Genomic DNA, 21816 nt, shown 5'->3' with positions numbered 1-21816 from the left:
TACACCCACTAGATTAAAGGACTCCTCATACACCCAGTAGATTAAAGGACTCCTTATATCCACTAGATTAAAGGACTTCTCATACACCCACTAGATTAAAGGACTCCTCATACACCCAGTAGATTAAAGGACTCCTCATACCCACTAGATTAAAGGACTTCTCATACCCACTAGATTAAAGGACGTCTCATACCCACTAGATTAAAGGACTCCTCATACAACCACTAGATTAAAGGACTCCTCATACACCCACTAGATTAAAGGACTCCTCATACACCCACTAGATTAAAGGACTCCTCATACACCCACTAGATTAAAGGACTTCTCATACACCCACTAGATTAAAGGACTCCTCATACACCCACTAGATTAAATGACTTCTCATACACCCACTAGATTAAAGGACTCCTCATGAACCCACTAGATTAAAGGACTTCTCATACACCCAATTAAAGGACTCCTCATACACCCACTAGATTAAAGGACTTTTCATACACCCACTAGATTAAAGGACTTTTCATACACCCAGTAGATTAAAGGACACCTCATACCCACTAGATTAAAGGACTTCTCATACCCACTAGATTAAAGGACTTCTCATACACCCAGTAGATTAAAGGACTCCTCATACCCACTAGATTAAAGGACTTCTCATACCCACTAGATTAAAGGACGTCTCATACCCACTAGATTAAAGGACTCCTCATACACCCACTAGATTAAAGGACTCCTCATACACCCACTAGATTAAAGGACTCCTCATACACCCACTAGATTAAAGGACTCCTCATACACCCACTAGATTAAAGGACTCCTCATAAACCCACGAGATTAAAGGACTCCTCATACACCCACTAGGTTAAATGACTTCTCATACACCCACTAGATTAAAGGACTACTCATACACCCACTAGATTAAAGGACTTCTCATACACCCACTAGATTAAAGGACGTTTCATACACCCAGTAGATTAAAGGACTCCTCATACCTACTAGATTAAAGGACTTCTCATACCCACTAGATTAAAGGATGTCTCATACCCACTAGATTAAAGGACTCCTCATACACCCACTAGATTAAAGGACTCCTCATACACCCACCAGATTAAAGGATTTCTCATAGACCCACTAGATTAACCGACTTCTCATACACCCACGAGATTAAAGGACTTCTCATACCCACTAGATTAAAGGATGTCTCATACTCACTAGATTAAAGGACTCCTCATACACCCACTAGATTAAAGGACTTTTCATATACCCACTAGATTAAAGGACTTCTCATACACCCACTAGATTAAAGGACTCCTCATACACCCACTAGATTAAAGGACTCCTCATACACCCACTAGATTAAAGGACTTCTCATACACCCACTAGATTAAAGGACTCCTCATACACCCAGTAGATTAAAGGACTCCTCATACCCACTAGATTAAAGGACTTCTCATACACCCACTAGATTAAAGGACTCCTCATACACCCACTAGATTAAAGGACTCCTCATACACCCACTAGATTATAGGACTCCTCATACACCCACTAGATTAAAGGACTTCTCATACACCCAGTAGATTAAAGGACTCCTCATACCCACTAGATTAAAGGACTCCTTATACACCCACTAGATTAAAGGACTCCTCATATACCCACTAGATTAAAGGACTCCTCATACACCCACTAGATTAAAGGACTTTTCATACACCCAGTAGATTAAAGGACTCCTCATACCCACAAGATTAAAGGACTTCTCATACACACTAGATTAAAGGACTTTTCATACACCCACTACATTAAAGGACTCCTCATACCCACTAGATTAAAGGACTTCTCATACCCACTAGATTAAAGGATGTCTCATACCCACTAGATTAAAGGACTTCTCATACACCCACTAGATTAAATGACTCCTCATACACCCACTAGATTAAAGGACTCCTCATACACCCACTAGATTAAAGGACTCCTCATACACCCACTAGATTAAAGGACTTCTCATACACCCAGTAGATTAAATGACTCCTCATACACCCACTAGATTAAAGGACTTCTCATACACCCACTAGATTAAAGGACTCCTCATACACCCAGTAGATTAAAGGACTTTTCATACGCCCACTAGGTTAAAGGACTCCTCATATGCCCACTAGATTAAAGGACTTCTCATACACCCACTAGAGAAGACAGTGATGACAGATACACATGCTGACAGATCAACAATGCCAACAGGCTATTATGTTGCAATCTAGGATTCTCAACCTTTAGTGTCTTCCCACAGTCACCGTGAAGCACCATACGCCTGAACAGCGACACTAATCACACAATGAATACTGCTTTATTCTTTGGTACATTGCTCATTTAGCTGATATTGTATCTTCATTAAATATGCCAGTCATGAGATTAATTCAGATTTTAACATGTCCCACTTTCTTTACTCAGAGTAAATCAGCTTTGGATAAAATCCACTTTCTACATAAATTGTCAAGCTAAGGCTCAAGCACAGACAGTTGGCTTGCAGAGCATTTCAACTGTAAATTTCATCTGGGGAGGGTGGGGAAAGCCTGGGGGAAGACTTCTTCTAAAAGCCAGACAGGTCCGTCAGTAGATTTACACATAATGACAAAAGACTCTCTCTAGTCTTGGTCTTTTGTCATTATGTGTAAATCTACTGACGGACCTGCCTGACTCCTCATACACCCACTATATTAAAGGACTTCTCATACCCACTAGATTAAAGGACTCCTCATACCCACTAGATTAAAGGACTCCTCATACCCACTAGTTTAAAGGACTGCTCATACACCCACTAGATTAAAGGACGTCTCATACCCACTAGATTAAAGAACTCCTCATACCCACTAGATTAAAGGACGTCTCATACCCACTAGATTAAAGGACTCCTCATACCCACCAGATTAAAGGACTCCTCATACACCCACTAGATTAAAGGATGTCTCATACCCACTAGATTAAAGGACTCCTCATACCCACTAGATTAAAGTACTTCTCATACACCCACTAGATTAAAGGACTCCTCATACCCACTAGATTAAAGGACTCCTCATACCCACTAGATTAAAGGACTCCTCATACCCACTAGATTAAAGGACTTCTCATACACCCACTAGATTAAAGGACTTCTCATACACCCACTAGGTTAAATGACTCCTCATACACCCACTAGGTTAAAGGACTCCTCATACACCCACTAGATTAAAGGACTCCTCATACACCCACTAGATTAAAGGACTCCTCATACCCACTAGATTAAAGGACTCCTCATACACCCACTAGATTAATGGACTCCTCATACACCCAGTAGATTAAAGAACTCCTCATACACCCACTAGATTAAAGGACTCCTCATACACCCAGTAGATTAAAGGACTCCTCATACCCACTAGATTAAAGGACTTCTCATACACCCACTAGATTAAAGGATGTCTCATACCCACTAGCTTAAAGGACTCCTCATACCCACTAGATTAAAGGACTCCTCATACCCACTAGATTAAAGGACTTCTCATACACCCACTAGATTAAAGGACTTCTCATACACCCACTAGGTTAAATGACTCCTCATACACCCACTAGGTTAAAGGACTCCTCATACACCCACTAGATTAAAGGACTTCTCATACACCCACTAGATTAAAGGACTCCTCATACACCCACTAGATTAAAGGACTCCTCATACCCACTAGATTAATGGACTCCTCATACACCCACTAGATTAAAGGACTCCTCATACCCACTAGATTAATGGACTCCTCATACACCCAGTAGATTAAAGAACTCCTCATACACCCACTAGATTAAAGGACTCCTCATACACCCAGTAGATTAAAGGACTCCTCATACCCACTAGATTAAAGGACTTCTCATACACCCACTAGATTAAAGGACTCCTCATACCCACTAGATTAAATGACTCCTCATACCCACTAGATTAATGGACTCCTCATACACACACTAGGTTAAAGGACTCCTCATACCCACTAGGTTAAAGGACTCCTCATACACCCACTAGATTAAAGGACTCCTCATACCCATTAGATTAAAGGACTTCTCATACACCCACTAGATTAAAGGACTCCTCATACCCACTAGATTAATGGACTCCTCATACACACACTAGGTTAAAGGACTCCTCATACCCACTAGGTTAAAGGACTCCTCATACACCCACTAGATTAAAGACTTCTCATACACCCACTAGATTAAAGGACTCCTCATACCCACAAGGTTAAAGGACTCCTCATACCCACTAGGTTAAAGGACTCCTCATACACCCAATAGGTTAAAGGACTCCTCATACCCACTAGATTAAAGGACTTCTCATACACCCACTAGATTAAAGGACTTCTCATACACCCACTAGGTTAAATGACTCCTCATACACCCACTAGATTAAAGGACTCCTCATACCCACTAGATTAATGGACTCCTCATACACCCACTAGATTAAATGACTCCTCATACCCACTAGATTAAAGTACTCCTCATACCCACTAGATTAATGGACTCCTCATACACCCACTAGATTAAATGACTCCTCATACCCACTAGATTAAAGGACTCCTCATACCCACTAGATTAAAGGACTCCTCATAAACACTAGATTAAAGGACTTCTCATACACCCACTAGATTAAATGACTCCTCATACACCCACTAGGTTAAAGGACTCCTCATACCCACTAGGTTAAAGGACTCCTCATACACCCACTAGGTTAAAGGACTCCTCATACCCACTAGATTAAAGGACTTCTCATACACCCACTAGATTAAAGGACTTCTCATACACCCACTAGGTTAAATGACTCCTCATACACCCACTAGGTTAAAGGACTCCTCATACACCCACTAGATTAAAGGACTTCACATACACCCACTAGATTAAAGGACTCCTCATACACCCACTAGATTAAAGGACTCCTCATACACCCAGTAGATTAAATGACTCATCATACCCACTAGATTAAAGGACTCCTCATACACCCACTAGATTAAAGGACTCCTCATACCCACTAGATTAATGGACTCCTCATACACCCAGTAGATTAAAGAACTCCTCATACACCCACTAGATTAAAGGACTCTTCATACACCCAGTAGATTAAAGGACTCCTCATAACCACTAGATTAAAGGACTTCTCATACACCCACTAGATTAAAGGACTCCTCATACCCACTAGATTAAAGGACTTCTCAGACCCACTAGATTAAAGGACTCCTCAGACCCACTAGTTTAAAGGACTCCTCATATGCCCACTAGGTTAAAGGACTCCTCAGACCCACTACATTAAAGGACTCCTCAGACCCACTAGATTAAAGGACTCCTCGGACCCACTAGCTTAAAGGACTCCTCATACACCCACTAGATTAAAGGACTCCTCATACACCCACTAGATTAAAGGACTCCTCATACACCCAGTAGATTAAAGGATTCCTCATACCCACTAGATTAAAGGATGTCTCACACCCACTAGATTAAAGGACTCCTCATACCCACTAGATTAAAGGACTCCTCATACCCACTAGGTTAAAGGACTCCTCATACCCAGTAGGTTAAAGGACTCCTCATACCCAGTAGGTTAAAGGACTCCTCATACCCACTAGGTTAAAGGACTCCTCATACCCACTAGATTAAAGGACTTCTCATACACCCACTAGATTAAAGGACTCCTCATACCCACTAGATTAATGGACTCCTCATACACACACTAGGTTAAAGGACTCCTCATACCCACTAGGTTAAAGGACTCCTCATACCCACTAGGTTAAAGGACTTCTCATACCCAGTAGGTTAAAGGACTCCTCATACCCACTAGATTAAAGGACTCCTCATACCCACTAGGTTAAAGGACGTCTAAAACCCAGTAGATTAAAGGACTCCTCATACCCAGTAGGTTAAAGGACTCCTCATACCCAGTAGATTAAAGGGCTCCTCATACACCCACTTGATTAAAGGACTCCTCATACACCCACTAGATTAAAGGACTCCTCATACCCACTAGATTAATGGACTCCTCATACACACACTAGGTTAAAGGACTCCTCATACCCACTAGGTTAAAGGACTCCTCATACACCCACTAGATTAAAGACTTCTCATACACCCACTAGATTAAAGGACTCCTCATACCCACAAGATTAAAGGACTCCTCATACCCACTAGATTAAAGGACGTCTCATACCCACTAGATTAAAGGACTCCTCATACCCACTAGATTAAAGGACTCCTCATACCCACTAGATTAAAGGACTCCTCATACCCACAAGATTAGTGGACTCCTCATACACCCACTAGATTAAAGGACTCCTCATACCCACTAGATTAAAGGACTCCTCAGACCCACTAGATTAAAGGACTCCTCATACCCACTAGATTAAAGGACTCCTCATACACCCACTAGATTAAAGTACTTCTCATACACCCACTAGATTAAAGGACTCCTCATACACCCACTAGGTTAAAGGACGTCTCATACCCACTAGATTAAAGGACTCCTCATACCCACCAGATTAAAGGACTCCTCATACCCACCAGATTAAAGGACTCCTCAAACCCACCAGATTAAAGGACTCCTCATACCCACCAGATTAAAGGACTCCTCATACCCACCAGATTAAAGGACTCCTCATACCCACTAGATTAAAGGACTCCTCAGACCCACTAGGTTAAAGGATGTCTCATACCCACTAGATTAAAGGACTCCTCATACCCAGTAGATTAAAGGACTCCTCATACCCACTAGGGTAAAGGACTCCTCAGACCCACTAGGTTAAAGGATTCCTCATACCCACCAGATTAAAGGACTCCTCAGACCCACTAGGTTAAAGGACTCCTCATACCCACCAGATTAAAGGACTCCTCATACCCACCAGATTAAAGGACTCCTCATACCCACTAGATTAAAGGACTCCTCATACCCACTAGATTAAAGGACTCCTCATACCCACTAGATTAAAGGACTCCTCATACCCACAAGATTAGTGGACTCCTCATACACCCACTAGATTAAAGGACTCCTCATACCCACTAGATTAAAGGACTCCTCAGACCCACTAGATTAAAGGACTCCTCATACCCACTAGATTAAAGGACTCCTCATACCCACTAGATTAAAGTACTTCTCATACACCCACTAGATTAAAGGACTCCTCATACACCCACTAGGTTAAAGGACGTCTCATACCCACTAGATTAAAGGACTCCTCATACACCCACTAGATTAAAGTACTTCTCATACACCCACTAGATTAAAGGACTCCTCATACCCACTAGATTAAAGGACTCCTCATACCCACTAGATTAAAGGACTCCTCAGACCCACTAGATTAAAGGACTCCTCATACCCACTAGATTAAAGGACTCCTCATACCCACTAGATTAAAGGACTCCTCAGACCCACTAGATTAAAGGACTCCTCATACCCACTAGATTAAAGGACTCCTCATACACCCACTAGATTAAAGGACTCCTCATACACCCACTAGATTAAAGGACTCCTCATACCCACTAGATCAAAGGACTCCTCATACCCAATAGATTAAAGGACTCCTCATACCCACCAGATTAAAGGACTCCTCATACCCACTAGGTTAAAGGACTCCTCATACCCAGTAGGTTAAAGGACTCCTCATACCCAGTAGGTTAAAGGACTCCTCATACACCCACTTGATTAAAGGACTCCTCATACCCACTAGATTAAAGGACTCCTCATACCCACCAGATTAAAGGACTCCTCATACCCACTAGGTTAAAGGACTCCTCATACCCAGTAGGTTAAAGGACTCCTCATACCCAGTAGATTAAAGGACTCCTCATACACCCACTTGATTAAAGGACTCCTCATACACCCACTAGATTAAAGGACTCCTCATACACCCACTAGATTAATGGACTCCTCATACACACACTAGGTTAAAGGACTCCTCATACCCACTAGGTTAAAGGACTCCTCATACACCCACTAGATTAAAGACTTCTCATACACCCACTAGATTAAAGGACTCCTCATACCCACTAGATTAATGGACTCCTCATACACACACTAGGTTAAAGGACTCCTCATACCCACTAGGTTAAAGGACTCCTCATACACCCACTAGATTAAAGGACTCCTCATACCCACTAGATTAAAGGACTTCTCATACACCCACTAGATTAAAGGACTCCTCATACCCACTAGATTAATGGACTCCTCATACACACACTAGGTTAAAGGACTCCTCATACCCACTAGGTTAAAGGACTCCTCATACCCACTAGGTTAAAGGACTTCTCATACCAGTAGGTTAAAGGACTCCTCATACCCACTAGATTAAAGGACTCCTCATACCCACTAGGTTAAAGGACGTCTCAAACCCAGTAGATTAAAGGACTCCTCATACCCACTAGAATAAAGGACTCCGCATACCCACTAGATTAAAGGACTCCTCATACCCACTAGATTAGTGGACTCCTCATACACCCACTAGATTAAAGGACTCCTCATACCCACAAGATTAAAGGACTCCTCATACCCACTAGATTAAAGGACGTCTCATACCCACTAGATTAAAGGACTCCTCATACCCACTAGATTAAAGGACTCCTCATACCCACTAGATTAAAGGACTCCTCATACCCACAAGATTAGTGGACTCCTCATACACCCACTAGATTAAAGGACTCCTCATACCCACTAGATTAAAGGACTCCTCAGACCCACTAGATTAAAGGACTCCTCATACCCACTAGATTAAAGGACTCCTCATACACCCACTAGATTAAAGTACTTCTCATACACCCACTAGATTAAAGGACTCCTCATACACCCACTAGGTTAAAGGACGTCTCATACCCACTAGATTAAAGGACTCCTCATACCCACCAGATTAAAGGACTCCTCATACCCACCAGATTAAATGACTCCTCAAACCCACCAGATTAAAGGACTCCTCATACCCACCAGATTAAAGGACTCCTCATACCCACCAGATTAAAGGACTCCTCATACCCACTAGATTAAAGGACTCCTCAGACCCACTAGGTTAAAGGACGTCTCATACCCACCAGATTAAAGGACTCCTCATACCCAGTAGATTAAAGGACTCCTCATACCCACTAGGGTAAAGGACTCCTCAGACCCACTAGGTTAAAGGACTCCTCATACCCACCAGATTAAAGGACTCCTCAGACCCACTAGGTTAAAGGACTCCTCATACCCACCAGATTAAAGGACTCCTCATACCCACTAGATTAAAGGACTCCTCATACCCACTAGATTAAAGGACTCCTCATACCCACTAGGTTAAAGGACTCCTCATACCCACTAGGTTAAAGGACTCCTCAGACCCACTAGATTAAAGGACTCCTCATACCCACTAGATTAAAGGACTCCTCATACCCACTAGATTAAAGGACTCCTCATTCCCACTAGATTAAAGGACTCCTCATACCCACCAGATTAAAGGACTCCTCATACCCACTAGGTTAAAGGACTCCTCATACCCAGTAGGTTAAAGGACTCCTCATACCCAGTAGGTTAAAGGACTCCTCATGCAACCACTAGATTAAAGGACTCCTCATACACCCACTTGATTAAAGGACTCCTCATACACCCACTAGTTTAAAGGACTTCTCATACACCCACTAGATTAAAGGACTCCTCATACCCACTAGATTAATGGACTCCTCATACACACACTAGGTTAAAGGACTCCTCATACCCACTAGGTTAAAGGACTCCTCATACACCCACTAGATTAAAGACTTCTCATACACCCACTAGATTAAAGGACTCCTCATACCCACTAGATTAATGGACTCCTCATACACACACTAGGTTAAAGGACTCCTCATACCCAGTAGGTTAAAGGACTCCTCATACACCCACTAGATTGAAGGACTCCTCATACCCACTAGATTAAAGGACTTCTCATACACCCACTAGATTAAAGGACTCCTCATTTCCACTAGATTAATGGACTCCTCATACACACACTAGGTTAAAGGACTCCTCATACACACTAGGTTAAAGGACTCCTCATACCCACTAGGTTAAACGACTCCTCATACCCAGTAGGTTAAAGGACTCCTCATACCCACTAGGTTAAAGGACGTCTCAAACCCAGTAGATTAAAGTACTTCTCATACACCCACTAGATTAAAGGACTCCTCATACACCCACTAGGTTAAAGGACGTCTCATACCCACTAGATTAAAGGACTCCTCATACCCACCAGATTAAAGGACTCCTCATACCCACCAGATTAAAGGACTCCTCAAACCCACCAGATTAAAGGACTCCTCATACCCACCAGATTAAAGGACTCCTCATACCCACCAGATTAAAGGACTCCTCATACCCACTAGATTAAAGGACTCCTCAGACCCACTAGGTTAAAGGACGTCTCATACCCACCAGATTAAAGGACTCCTCATACCCAGTAGATTAAAGGACTCCTCATACACCCACTAGGGTAAAGGACTCCTCAGACCCACTAGGTTAAAGGACTCCTCATACCCACCAGATTAAAGGACTCCTCATACCCACTAGGTTAAAGGACTCCTCAGACCCACTAGATTAAAGGACTCCTCATACCCACTAGATTAAAGGACTCCTCATACACCCACTAGATTAAAGGACTTCTCATACACCCACTAGATTAAAGGACTCCTCATACCCACTAGATTAATGGACTCCTCATACACACACTAGGTTAAAGGACTCCTCATACACACTAGGTTAAAGGACTCCTCATACCCACTAGGTTAAACGACTCCTCATACCCAGTAGGTTAAAGGACTCCTCATACCCACTAGATTAAAGGACTCCTCATACCCACTAGGTTAAAGGACGTCTCAAACCCAGTAGATTAAAGGACTCCTCATACCCACTAGAATAAAGGACTCCGCATACCCACTAGATTAAAGGACTCCTCATACCCACTAGATTAGTGGACTCCTCATACACCCACTAGATTAAAGGACTCCTCATACCCACTAGATTAAAGGACTCCTCATACCCACTAGATTAAAGGACTCCTCATACCCACAAGATTAGTGGACTCCTCATACACCCACTAGATTAAAGGACTCCTCATACCCACTAGATTAAAGGACTCCTCAGACCCACTAGATTAAAGGACTCCTCATACCCACTAGATTAATGGACTCCTCATACACACACTAGGTTAAAGGACTCCTCATACCCACTAGGTTGAAGGACTCCTCATACACCCAATAGATTGAAGGACTCCTCATACCCACTAGATTAAAGGACTTCTCATACACCCACTAGATTAAAGGACTCCTCATACCCACTAGATTAATGGACTCCTCATACACACACTAGGTTAAAGGACTCCTCATACACACTAGGTTAAAGGACTCCTCATACCCACTAGGTTAAACGACTCCTCATACCCAGTAGGTTAAAGGACTCCTCATACCCACTAGGTAAAAGGACGTCTCAAACCCAGTAGATTAAAGGACTCCTCATACCCACTAGATTAGTGGACTCCTCATACACCCACTAGATTAAAGGACTCCTCATACCCACTAGATTAAAGGACTCCTCAGACCCACTAGATTAAAGGACTCCTCATACCCACTAGATTAAAGGACTCCTCATACCCACTAGATTAAAGGACTCCTCATACCCACTAGATTAAAGGACTCCTCATACCCACTAGATTAAAGGACTCCTCATACCCACTAGATTAAAGGACTCCTCATACCCACAAGATTAGTGGACTCCTCATACACCCACTAGATTAAAGGACTCCTCATACCCACTAGATTAAAGGACTCCTCAGACCCACTAGATTAAATGACTCCTCATACCCACTAGATTAAAGGACTCCTCATACACCCACTAGATTAAAGTACTTCTCATACACCCACTAGATTAAAGGACTCCTCATACCCACTAGATTAAAGGACTCATACACCCACTAGGTTAAAGGACGTCTCATACCCACTAGATTAAAGGACTCCTCATACCCACCAGATTAAAGGACTCCTCATACCCACCAGATTAAAGGACTCCTCAAACCCACCAGATTAAAGGACTCCTCATACACCCACCAGATTAAAGGACTCCTCATACACCCACTAGATTAAAGTACTTCTCATACACCCCCTAGATTAAAGGACTCCTCATACACCCACTAGGTTAAAGGATGTCTCATACCCACTAGATTAAAGGACTCCTCATACCCACCAGATTAAAGGACTCCTCATACCCACCAGATTAAAGGACTCCTCAAACCCACCAGATTAAAGGACTCCTCATACCCACCAGATTAAAGGACTCCTCATACCCACTAGGTTAAAGGACGTCTCAAACCCAGTAGATTAAAGGACTCCTCATACCCACTAGAATAAAGGACTCCGCATACCCACTAGATTAAAGGACTCCTCATACCCACTAGATTAGTGGACTCCTCATACACCCACTAGATTAAAGGACTCCTCATACCCACTAGATTAAAGGACTCCTCATACCCACTAGATTAAAGGACTCCTCATACCCACAAGATTAGTGGACTCCTCATACACCCACTAGATTAAAGGACTCCTCATACCCACTAGATTAAAGGACTCCTCAGACCCACTAGATTAAAGGACGTCTCATACCCACTAGATTAAAGGACTCCTCATACACACACTAGGTTAAAGGACGTCTCAGACCCAGTAGATTAAAGGACTCCTCATACCCACTAGGTTAAAGGACGTCTCATACCCACTAGATTAAAGGACTTCTCTTACCCACTAGGTTAAAGGACGTCTCAGGCCCAGTAGATTAAAGGACTCCTCATACCCACTAGGTTAAAGGACGTCTCATACCCACTAGATTAAAGGACTCCTCATACCCACTAGATTAAAGGACTCCTCAGACCCATTAGGTTAAAGGACGTCTCATACCCACCAGATTAAAGGACTCCTCATACCCAGTAGATTAAAGGACTCCTCAGACCCACTAGGTTAAAGGACTCCTCACACCCACCAGATTAAAAGACTCCTCACACCCACCAGATTAAATGACTCCTCAGACCCAGTAGGTTAAATGACTCCTCAGACCCACTAGGTTAAAGGACTCCTCAGACCCAGTGGGTTAAAGGACTCCTCAGACCCACTAGGTTAAAGGACTCCACAGACCCAACAGATTAAAGGACTCCTCAGACCCACCAGATTAAAGGACTCCTCATACACCCAATAGGTTAAAGGACTCCTCAGACCCACTAGATTAAAGGACGTCTCATACACCCACCAGATTAAAGGACTCCTCATACACCCACTAGATTAAAGGACTCCTCACACCCACTAGATTAAAGGACTCCTCATACACCCACCAGGTTAAAGGACTCCTCAGACCCACCAGGTTAAAGGACTCCTCAGACCAAGACTAGGTTAAAGGACTCCTCACACCCACCAGGTTAAAGGACTTCTCATACACCCACTAGGTTACAGGACTCGTCATACACCCACTAGGTTAAAGGACTCCTCAGACCCACTAGATTAAAGGACTCCTCATACACCCACTAGGTTAAAGGACGTCTCATATACCCACTAGATTAAAGGACTCCTCAGACACCCACTAGATTAAAGGACTCCTCAGACCCACTAGGTTAAAGGACTCCTCAGACACACTAGGTTAAAGGACTTCTCATACACCCACTAGGTTAAAGGACTCCTCATACACCCACTAGATTAAAGGACTCCTCATACACCCACTAGATTAAAGGACTCCTCATACCCACTAGGTTAAAGGACTCCTCATACCCACTAGATTAAAGGACTCCTCATACACCCACTAGGTTAAAGGACGTCTCATACCCACTAGATTAAAGTACTCCTCATACACCCAGTAGGTTAAAGGACTCCTCATACACCCACTAGATTAAAGGACTCCTCAGACCCACTAGATTAAAGGACTCCTCAGACCCACTAGATTAAAGGACTCCTCAGACCCACTAGGTTAAAGGACTTCTCATACCCACTAGATTAAAGGACTCCTCATACACCCACCAGGTTAAAGGACTCCTCATACACCCACCAGGTTAAAGGACTCCTCATACACCCACCAGGTTAAAGGACTCCTCATACCCACCAGGTTAAAGGACTCCTCAGACCCACCAGGTTAAAGGACTCCTCGCACCCACCAGGTTAAAGGACTCCTCAGACCCACCAGGTTAAAGGACTCCTCAGACCCACCAGGTTAAAGGACTCCTCAGACCCACCAGGTTAAAGGACTCCTCAGACCCAGTAGATTAAAGGACTCCTCAGACCCACTAGATTAAAGGACTCCTCATACCCACCAGATTAAAGGACTCCTCAGACCCACCAGATTAAAGGACTCCTCAGACTCACTAGGTTAAAGGACTTCTCATACACCCACTAGGTTAAAGGACTCCTCATACACCCACTAGATTAAAGGACTCCTCATACACCCACTAGATTAAAGGACTCTTCATACCCACTAGGTTAAAGGACTCCTCAGACCCACTAGGTTAAAGGACTCCTCATACACTCACTAGGTTAAAGGACTCCTCATACCCACAAGATTAAAGGACTCCTCATACACCCACTAGGTTAAAGGACGTCTCATACCCACTAGATTAAAGTACTCCTCATACACCCAGTAGGTTAAAGGACTCCTCATACACCCACTAGATTAAAGGACTCATCAGACCCACTAGATTAAAGGACTCCTCAGACCCACTAGATTAAAGGACTCATCAGACCCACTAGGTTAAAGGACTCCTCATACCCACTAGATTAAAGGACTCCTCATACACCCACCAGGTTAAAGGACTCCTCATACACCCACCAGGTTAAAGGACTCCTCATACCCACCAGGTTAAAGGACTCCTCAGACCCACCAGGTTAAAGGACTCCTCGCACCCACCAGGTTAAAGGACTCCTCACACCCACTAGATTAAAGGACTCCTCAGACCCACTAGGTTAAAGGACTCCTCATACCCACTAGATTAAAGGACTCCTCATACACCCACCAGGTTAAAGGACTACTCATACACCCACCAGGTTAAAGGACTCCTCAGACCCACCAGGTTAAAGGACTCCTCGCACCCACCAGGTTAAAGGACTCCTCAGACCCACCAGGTTAAAGGACTCCTCAGACCCACCAGGTTAAAGGACTCCTCAGACCCACCAGGTTAAAGGACTCCTCAGACCCAGTAGATTAAAGGACTCCTCAGACCCACTAGATTAAAGGACTCCTCATACCCACCAGATTAAAGGACTCCTCAGACCCACTAGATTAAAGGACTCCTCAGACCCACCAGATTAAAGGACTCCTCAGACCCACCAGATTAAAGGACTCCTCATACCCACCAGGTTAAAGGACTCCTCATACCCACTAGGTTAAAGGACTCCTCAGACCCTCTAGATTAAAGGACTCCTCAGACCCACCAGATTAAAGGACTCCTCAGACCCACCAGATTAAAGGACTCCTCATACCCACTAGATTAAAGGACTCCTCGTACCCACTAGATTAAAGGACTCCTCAGACCCACTAGGTTAAAGGACTCCTCAGACCCAGTAGAATAAAGGACTCCTCAGACCCAGTAGAATAAAGGACTCCTCATACACCCACCAGATTAAAGGACTCCTCAGACCCACCAGGTTAAAGGACTCCTCAGACCCACTAGGTTAAAGGACTCCTCAGACCCAGTAGAATAAATGACTCCTCAGACCCAGTAGAATAAAGGACTCCTCATACACCCACCAGATTAAAGGACTCCTCAGACCCACCAGGTTAAAGGACTCCTCAGACCCACCAGGTTAAAGGACTCCTCAGACCCACCAGGTTAAAGGACTCCTCAGACCCAGTAGGTTAAAGGACTCCTCATACCCAGTAGGTTAAAGGACTCCTCAGACCCACCAGGTTAAAGGACTCCTCAGACCCACCAGATTAAAGGACTCCTCAGACCCACCAGGTTAAAGGACTCCTCAGACCCACTAGATTAAAGGACTCCCCAGACCCACTAGATTAAAGGACTCCCCAGACCCACTAGATTAAAGGACTCCCCAGACCCACTAGATTAAAGGACTCCCCAGACCCACTAGATTAAATGACTCCTCAGACCCACTAGATTAAAGGACTCTCCAGACCCACTAGATTAAAGGACTCCTCAGACCCACTAGATTAAAGGACTCCTCAGACCCACCAGATTAAAGGACTCCTCAGACCCACCAGATTAAAGGACTCCTCATACCCACCAGGTTAAAGGACTCCTCATACCCACTAGGTTAAAGGACTCCTCAGACCCTCTAGATTAAAGGACTCCTCAGACCCACCAGATTAAAGGACTCCTCAGACCCACCAGATTAAAGGACTCCTCATACCCACTAGATTAAAGGACTCCTCGTACCCACTAGATTAAAGGACTCCTCAGACCCACTAGGTTAAAGGACTCCTCAGACCCAGTAGAATAAAGGACTCCTCAGACCCAGTAGAATAAAGGACTCCTCATACACCCACCAGATTAAAGGACTCCTCAGACCCACCAGGTTAAAGGACTCCTCAGACCCACCAGGTTAAAGGACTCCTCAGACCCACCAGGTTAAAGGACTCCTCAGACCCAGTAGGTTAAAGGACTCCTCAGACCCACCAGGTTAAAGGACTCCTCAGACCCACCAGATTAAAGGACTCCTCAGACCCACCAGGTTAAAGGACTCCTCAGACCCACTAGATTAAAGGACTCCCCAGACCCACTAGATTAAAGGACTCCCCAGACCCACTAGATTAAAGGACTCCCCAGACCCACTAGATTAAAGGACTCCCCAGACCCACTAGATTAAATGACTCCTCAGACCCACTAGATTAAAGGACTCTCCAGACCCACTAGATTAAAGGACTCCTCAGACCCACTAGATTAAAGGACTCCTCATACACCCACTAGATTAAAGGACTCCTCATACACCCAGTAGATTAAAGGACTCCTCAGACCCACTAGATTAAAGGACTCCTCAGACCCAGTAGATTAAAGGACTCCTCAGACCCACTAGATTAAAGGACTCCTCATACACCCACTAGATTAAAGGACTCCTCAGACCCACTAGATTAAAGGACTCCTCAGACCCACTAGATTAAAGGACTCCTCAGACCCACTAGATTAAAGGACTCCTCAGACCCACTAGATTAAAGGACTCCTCAGACCCACTAGATTAAAGGACTCCTCATACACCCACTAGATTAAAGGACTCCTCAGACCCACTAGATTAAAGGACTCCTCAGACCCACTAGATTAAAGGACTCCTCAGACCCACTAGGTTAAAGGACTCCTCAGACCCAGTAGGTTAAAGGACTCCTCATACCCAGTAGGTTAAAGGACTCCTCAGACCCACTAGATTAAAGGACTCCCCAGACCCACTAGATTAAAGGACTCCCCAGACCCACTAGATTAAAGGACTCCCCAGACCCACTAGATTAAAGGACTCCTCAGACCCTCTAGGTTAAAGGACTGGTCAGACCCACTAGGTTAAAGGACTCCTCAGACCCACTAGATTAAAGGACTCCTCAGACCCACCAGGTTAAAGGACTCCTCAGACCCACTAGATTAAAGGACTCCTCAGACCCACTAGATTAAAGGACTCCCCAGACCCACTAGATTAAAGGACTCCTCAGACCGACTAGATTAAAGGACTCCTCAGACCCACTAGATTAAAGGACTCCTCAGACCCACCAGATTAAAGGACTCCTCAGACCCACCAGATTAAAGGACTCCTCAGACCCACCAGATTAAAGGACTCCTCAGACCCACTAGATTAAAGGACTCCTCAGACCCACCAGATTAAAGGACTCCTCATACCCTCTAGGTTAAAGGACTCCTCAGACCCACTAGATTAAAGGACTCCTCAGACCCACCAGATTAAAGGACTCCTCAGACCCACTAGATTAAAGGACTCCTCAGACCCACCAGATTAAAGGACTCCTCAGACCCACTAGAATAAAGGACTCCTCAGACCCACTAGATTAAAGGACTTCTCAGACCCTCTAGGTTAAAGGACTCCTCAGACCCACTAGATTAAAGGACTCCTCAGACCCACTAGATTAAAGGACTCCTCAGACCCTCTAGGTTAAAGGACTCCTCAGACCCACTAGATTAAAGGACTCCTCAGACCCACCAGATTAAAGGACTACTCAGACCAAGACTACGCGCCTATTTTTAGCATGGTCTTCCTAGTTGTTAAACAATCCTTTGGAAATCTGCCTCTAGTGAAATGAAACGTCAGGTGGTTGTTTCTACATCAGGGCCTGATTAGCTGATACAGCATGGCTACATCTGTGTCTGTGAATGGGAGACTGAGGGGATGGAGGTTCAGGCGTAAATCAAGGAAGATGTCCTGTACACGCGTGCACATTCAGTCAAAAAAAGTGAGCGAATACTGTAAAAAAAATATTTTTAAAAACATGTAGATCTTACCTGGCAGCCAGTCCTCCTGGTCGTAGGTTGGAGACGCGGGGCTTTCCGTCCTTGTCTGTTCCTCCAGAGATGGTGAGGCCCAAGGTGCTGCCTTCCTTCTTAATCAGCTCCACTATCGTCACGCCCCGCAGATCTTCTACCCCAAACACAAACACAAGAACAAACAAACACAGAGTCAAAGGACAGTATACATTATGTAGTGACCAAGCCTTCACAGCCAAAAGAACACACAGAAACAGTATACATTATATAGTAACCAAGCCTTCACAGCCAAAAGAACACACAGAAACAGTATACATTGTACATTGCCTTTGAAAAGTATTCGACCCCTTGACTTTTTCCACATTTTTTACGTTACAGACTTTTACTAAAATTGATTAAATAAATCAAAATCTTCAGCAATCTACACACAATACCCATAACGACAAAGTGGAACCAGGTTTTTTCAGAAATGTTTGAAAATGTATTACAAATAAAATGTAAAAATACCTTTGCATAAGTAAGTATTCAGACTCTTTGCTATGAGACTCAAAATTGAGCTCAGGTCCATCATGTTTCCATTGATTATCCGTGAGATGTTTCTACAACTTGATTGGAGGCCACCTGTGGTAAATACAATTGATTGGACATGATTTGGAAAGGCACACACCTGTCTATATAAGGTCCCACAGTTGACAGTGCATGTCAGAGCAAAAACCAAGCCTTTGTAATGTGGGGTGGAGCAGGTGAACCCAAGTGGAGTCTCAGACGAGGAGACAGGGATAAGGTACTCAAGGTATTTATTGAAAAGCGGGGGGTAGATGGGGTGCAGGCCAGGGAAGCTCGGGCAGGTAGCAGGGAACCAGGGACTGAGGCTGCGACCAGGGCAAGGGGAGTAGGGGCAGGTAGCAGGGAACCAGGGACTGAGGCTGCGACCAGGGCAAGGGGAGTAGGGGCAGGGTAAGCAGGGAACCAGGGACTGAGGCTGCGACCAGGGCAAGGGGAGTAGGGGCAGGTAGCAGGGAACCAGGGACTGAGGCTGCGACCAGGGCAAGGGGAGTAGGGGCAGGGTAAGCAGGGAACCAGGGACTGAGGCTGCGACCAGGGCAAGGGGAGTAGGGGCAGGTAGCAGGGAACCAGGGACTGAGGCTGCGACCAGGGCAAGGGGAGTAGGGGCAGGGTAAGCAGGCTTGGAGCGGAATCCAAAGAAGCAGTAAAGCGGGTGTCCAGGGCTGGGAAGCAGGACTGACGGGACGAGGAACTGGAGACAGGGACCAGAGTCAGAGCGGACAGAACTGTAGTGGGGAGAAAAGCAGCGTCAGGCTAGTGAAAACAGGCACAGGATAACAATATCTATGCAGGAACAAACGGCTTGAAATGCAGACTGACTGAGCAGAGGCTAGAATCTGGCAGAGTGGAAGTGGCAGGACTGAGTATTAGTAGAGGTCTTGATTATGGAACAGATTGCAGCTGGTGGGGATCTACTCTGACTCCTGCACACCTGTCTACACACACACACACACACACGCACGCACACGCACACACACACACAATCAGATACACAGAGAGAGAGGGAACACTGGGGGAGTGGCGGCAGGTTAGAGAGACACAGGATGTGCAGTAGAGGGCGTGGCAGGGGCAGATGTAACACAACCATGTGAAACCAAGCCATGAGGTCGAATTAATTGTTCGTAGAGCTCCGAGACAGGATTGTGTCGAGGCAGAGATCTGGGGAAGGGTACCAAAATGTTCTGCAGCATTGAAGGTCCCAAAGAACACAGTGGACTCCATCATTCTTAAATTTGAAGAAGTTTGGAATCACTAAAACTCTTCCTAGAGCTGGCCGCCTGGCCAAACTGAGCAATCGGGGAGAAGGGCCTTGGTCAGGGAGATGACCATGAACCCAATCGTCACTCTGACAGAGCTCCAGAGTTCCTCTGTGGAGATGAGACCCTTCCAGAAGATTGAAATCTTTGGCCTGAATGCCAAGGATCACGTCTGAGGGAAACCTGGCACCATGCCTACAGTGAAGCATGGTGTTGGCAGCATCATGATATTGGGATGTTTTTCAGCGGCAGGGACTGGGAGGCTAGTCATCATCAAGGCAAAGATGAACGGAGCAAAGTACCGAGAGATCTTTGATGAAAACCTGCTCCAGAGCGCTCAAGACCTCAGACTGGGGTGAAAGTTCACCTTCCAACAGATCAACGACACTAAGCACACAGCCAAGACAACACAGGAGTGGCTTTGGGACAAGTCTCTGAACATCTCTGGAGAGATCTGAAAATAGCTGTGCAGCAATGCTTCCCATCCAATCTGACAGAGTTAGAGAGGACCTGCAGAGAAGAATGGGAGAAACTCCCCAAATACAGGTGTGCCAAGCTTGTAGCGTCATACCCAAGAAGACTTGAGGCTGTAATCGCTGCACAAGGTGCTTCAACAAAGTACTGAGTAAAGGGTCTGAATAATTATGTAAATATGATATAATTTATTTGCATATATACATTTGCAAAAGATTCTAAACTGTTTTTGCTTTGTCATTATGGGGTACTCAGGAGGCTGAAGAAATTCGGCTTGTCACCAAAAGCACTCACAAACTTCTACAGATGCACAATCGAGAGCATCCTGGCGGGCTGTATCACCGCCTGGTACGGCAACTGCTCCGCCCACAACCGTAAGGCTCTCCAGAGGGTAGTGAGGTCTGCACAACGCATCACCGGGGGCAAACTACCTGCCCTCCAGGACACCTACACCACCCGATGTCACAGGAAGGCCATAAAGATCATCAAGGACAACAACCACCCGAGCCACTGCCTGTTCACCCCGCTATCATCCAGAAGGCGAGGTCAGTACAGGTGCATCAAAGCTGGGACCGAGAGACTGAAAAACAGCTTCTATCTCAAGGCCATCAGACTGTTAAACAGCCACCACTAATATTGAGTGGCTGCTGCCAACACACTGACTCAACTCCAGCCACTTTAATAATGGGAATTGATGGGAAATGATGTAAAATATATCACTAGCCACTTTAAACAATGCTACCTAATATAATGTTTACATACCCTACATTATTCATCTCATATGTATATGTATATACTGTATTCTATATCATCTACTGCATCTTTATGTAATACATGTATCACTAGCCCTTTAACTATGCCACTTTGTTTACATACTCATCTCATATGTATATACTGTACTCTATACCATCTACTGCATCTTGCCTATGCCGCTCTGTACCATCACTCATTCATATATCTTTATGTACATATTCTTTATCCCCTTACACTGTGTATAAGACAGTAGTTTTGGAATTGTTAGTTAGATTACTTGTTGGTTATTACTGCATTGTCGGAACTAGAAGCACAAGCATTTCGTTCCACTCGCATTA

General features: G+C 44.7%; 1 protein-coding gene across 1 annotated transcript in view; it reads right to left on the bottom strand.

Moving 5' to 3' along the window:
- The window catches only part of LOC121840610 (glutamate receptor-interacting protein 2-like), a 68155-nt gene that overhangs the window by 10259 nt on the left and 36080 nt on the right, over window positions 1-21816 (bottom strand). Inside the window, exon 3 of the mRNA XM_042304916.1 lies at window positions 18447-18582. Coding sequence (XP_042160850.1) covers window positions 18447-18582 — 136 coding nt within the window. The remainder of the gene's footprint in view (window positions 1-18446; window positions 18583-21816) is intronic.

This window comes from Oncorhynchus tshawytscha, linkage group LG02 (assembly GCF_018296145.1).
Source record: "Oncorhynchus tshawytscha isolate Ot180627B linkage group LG02, Otsh_v2.0, whole genome shotgun sequence".
Lineage (NCBI taxonomy): Eukaryota > Metazoa > Chordata > Actinopteri > Salmoniformes > Salmonidae > Oncorhynchus > Oncorhynchus tshawytscha.
This window is presented reverse-complemented; position numbering and strand designations above follow the sequence as displayed.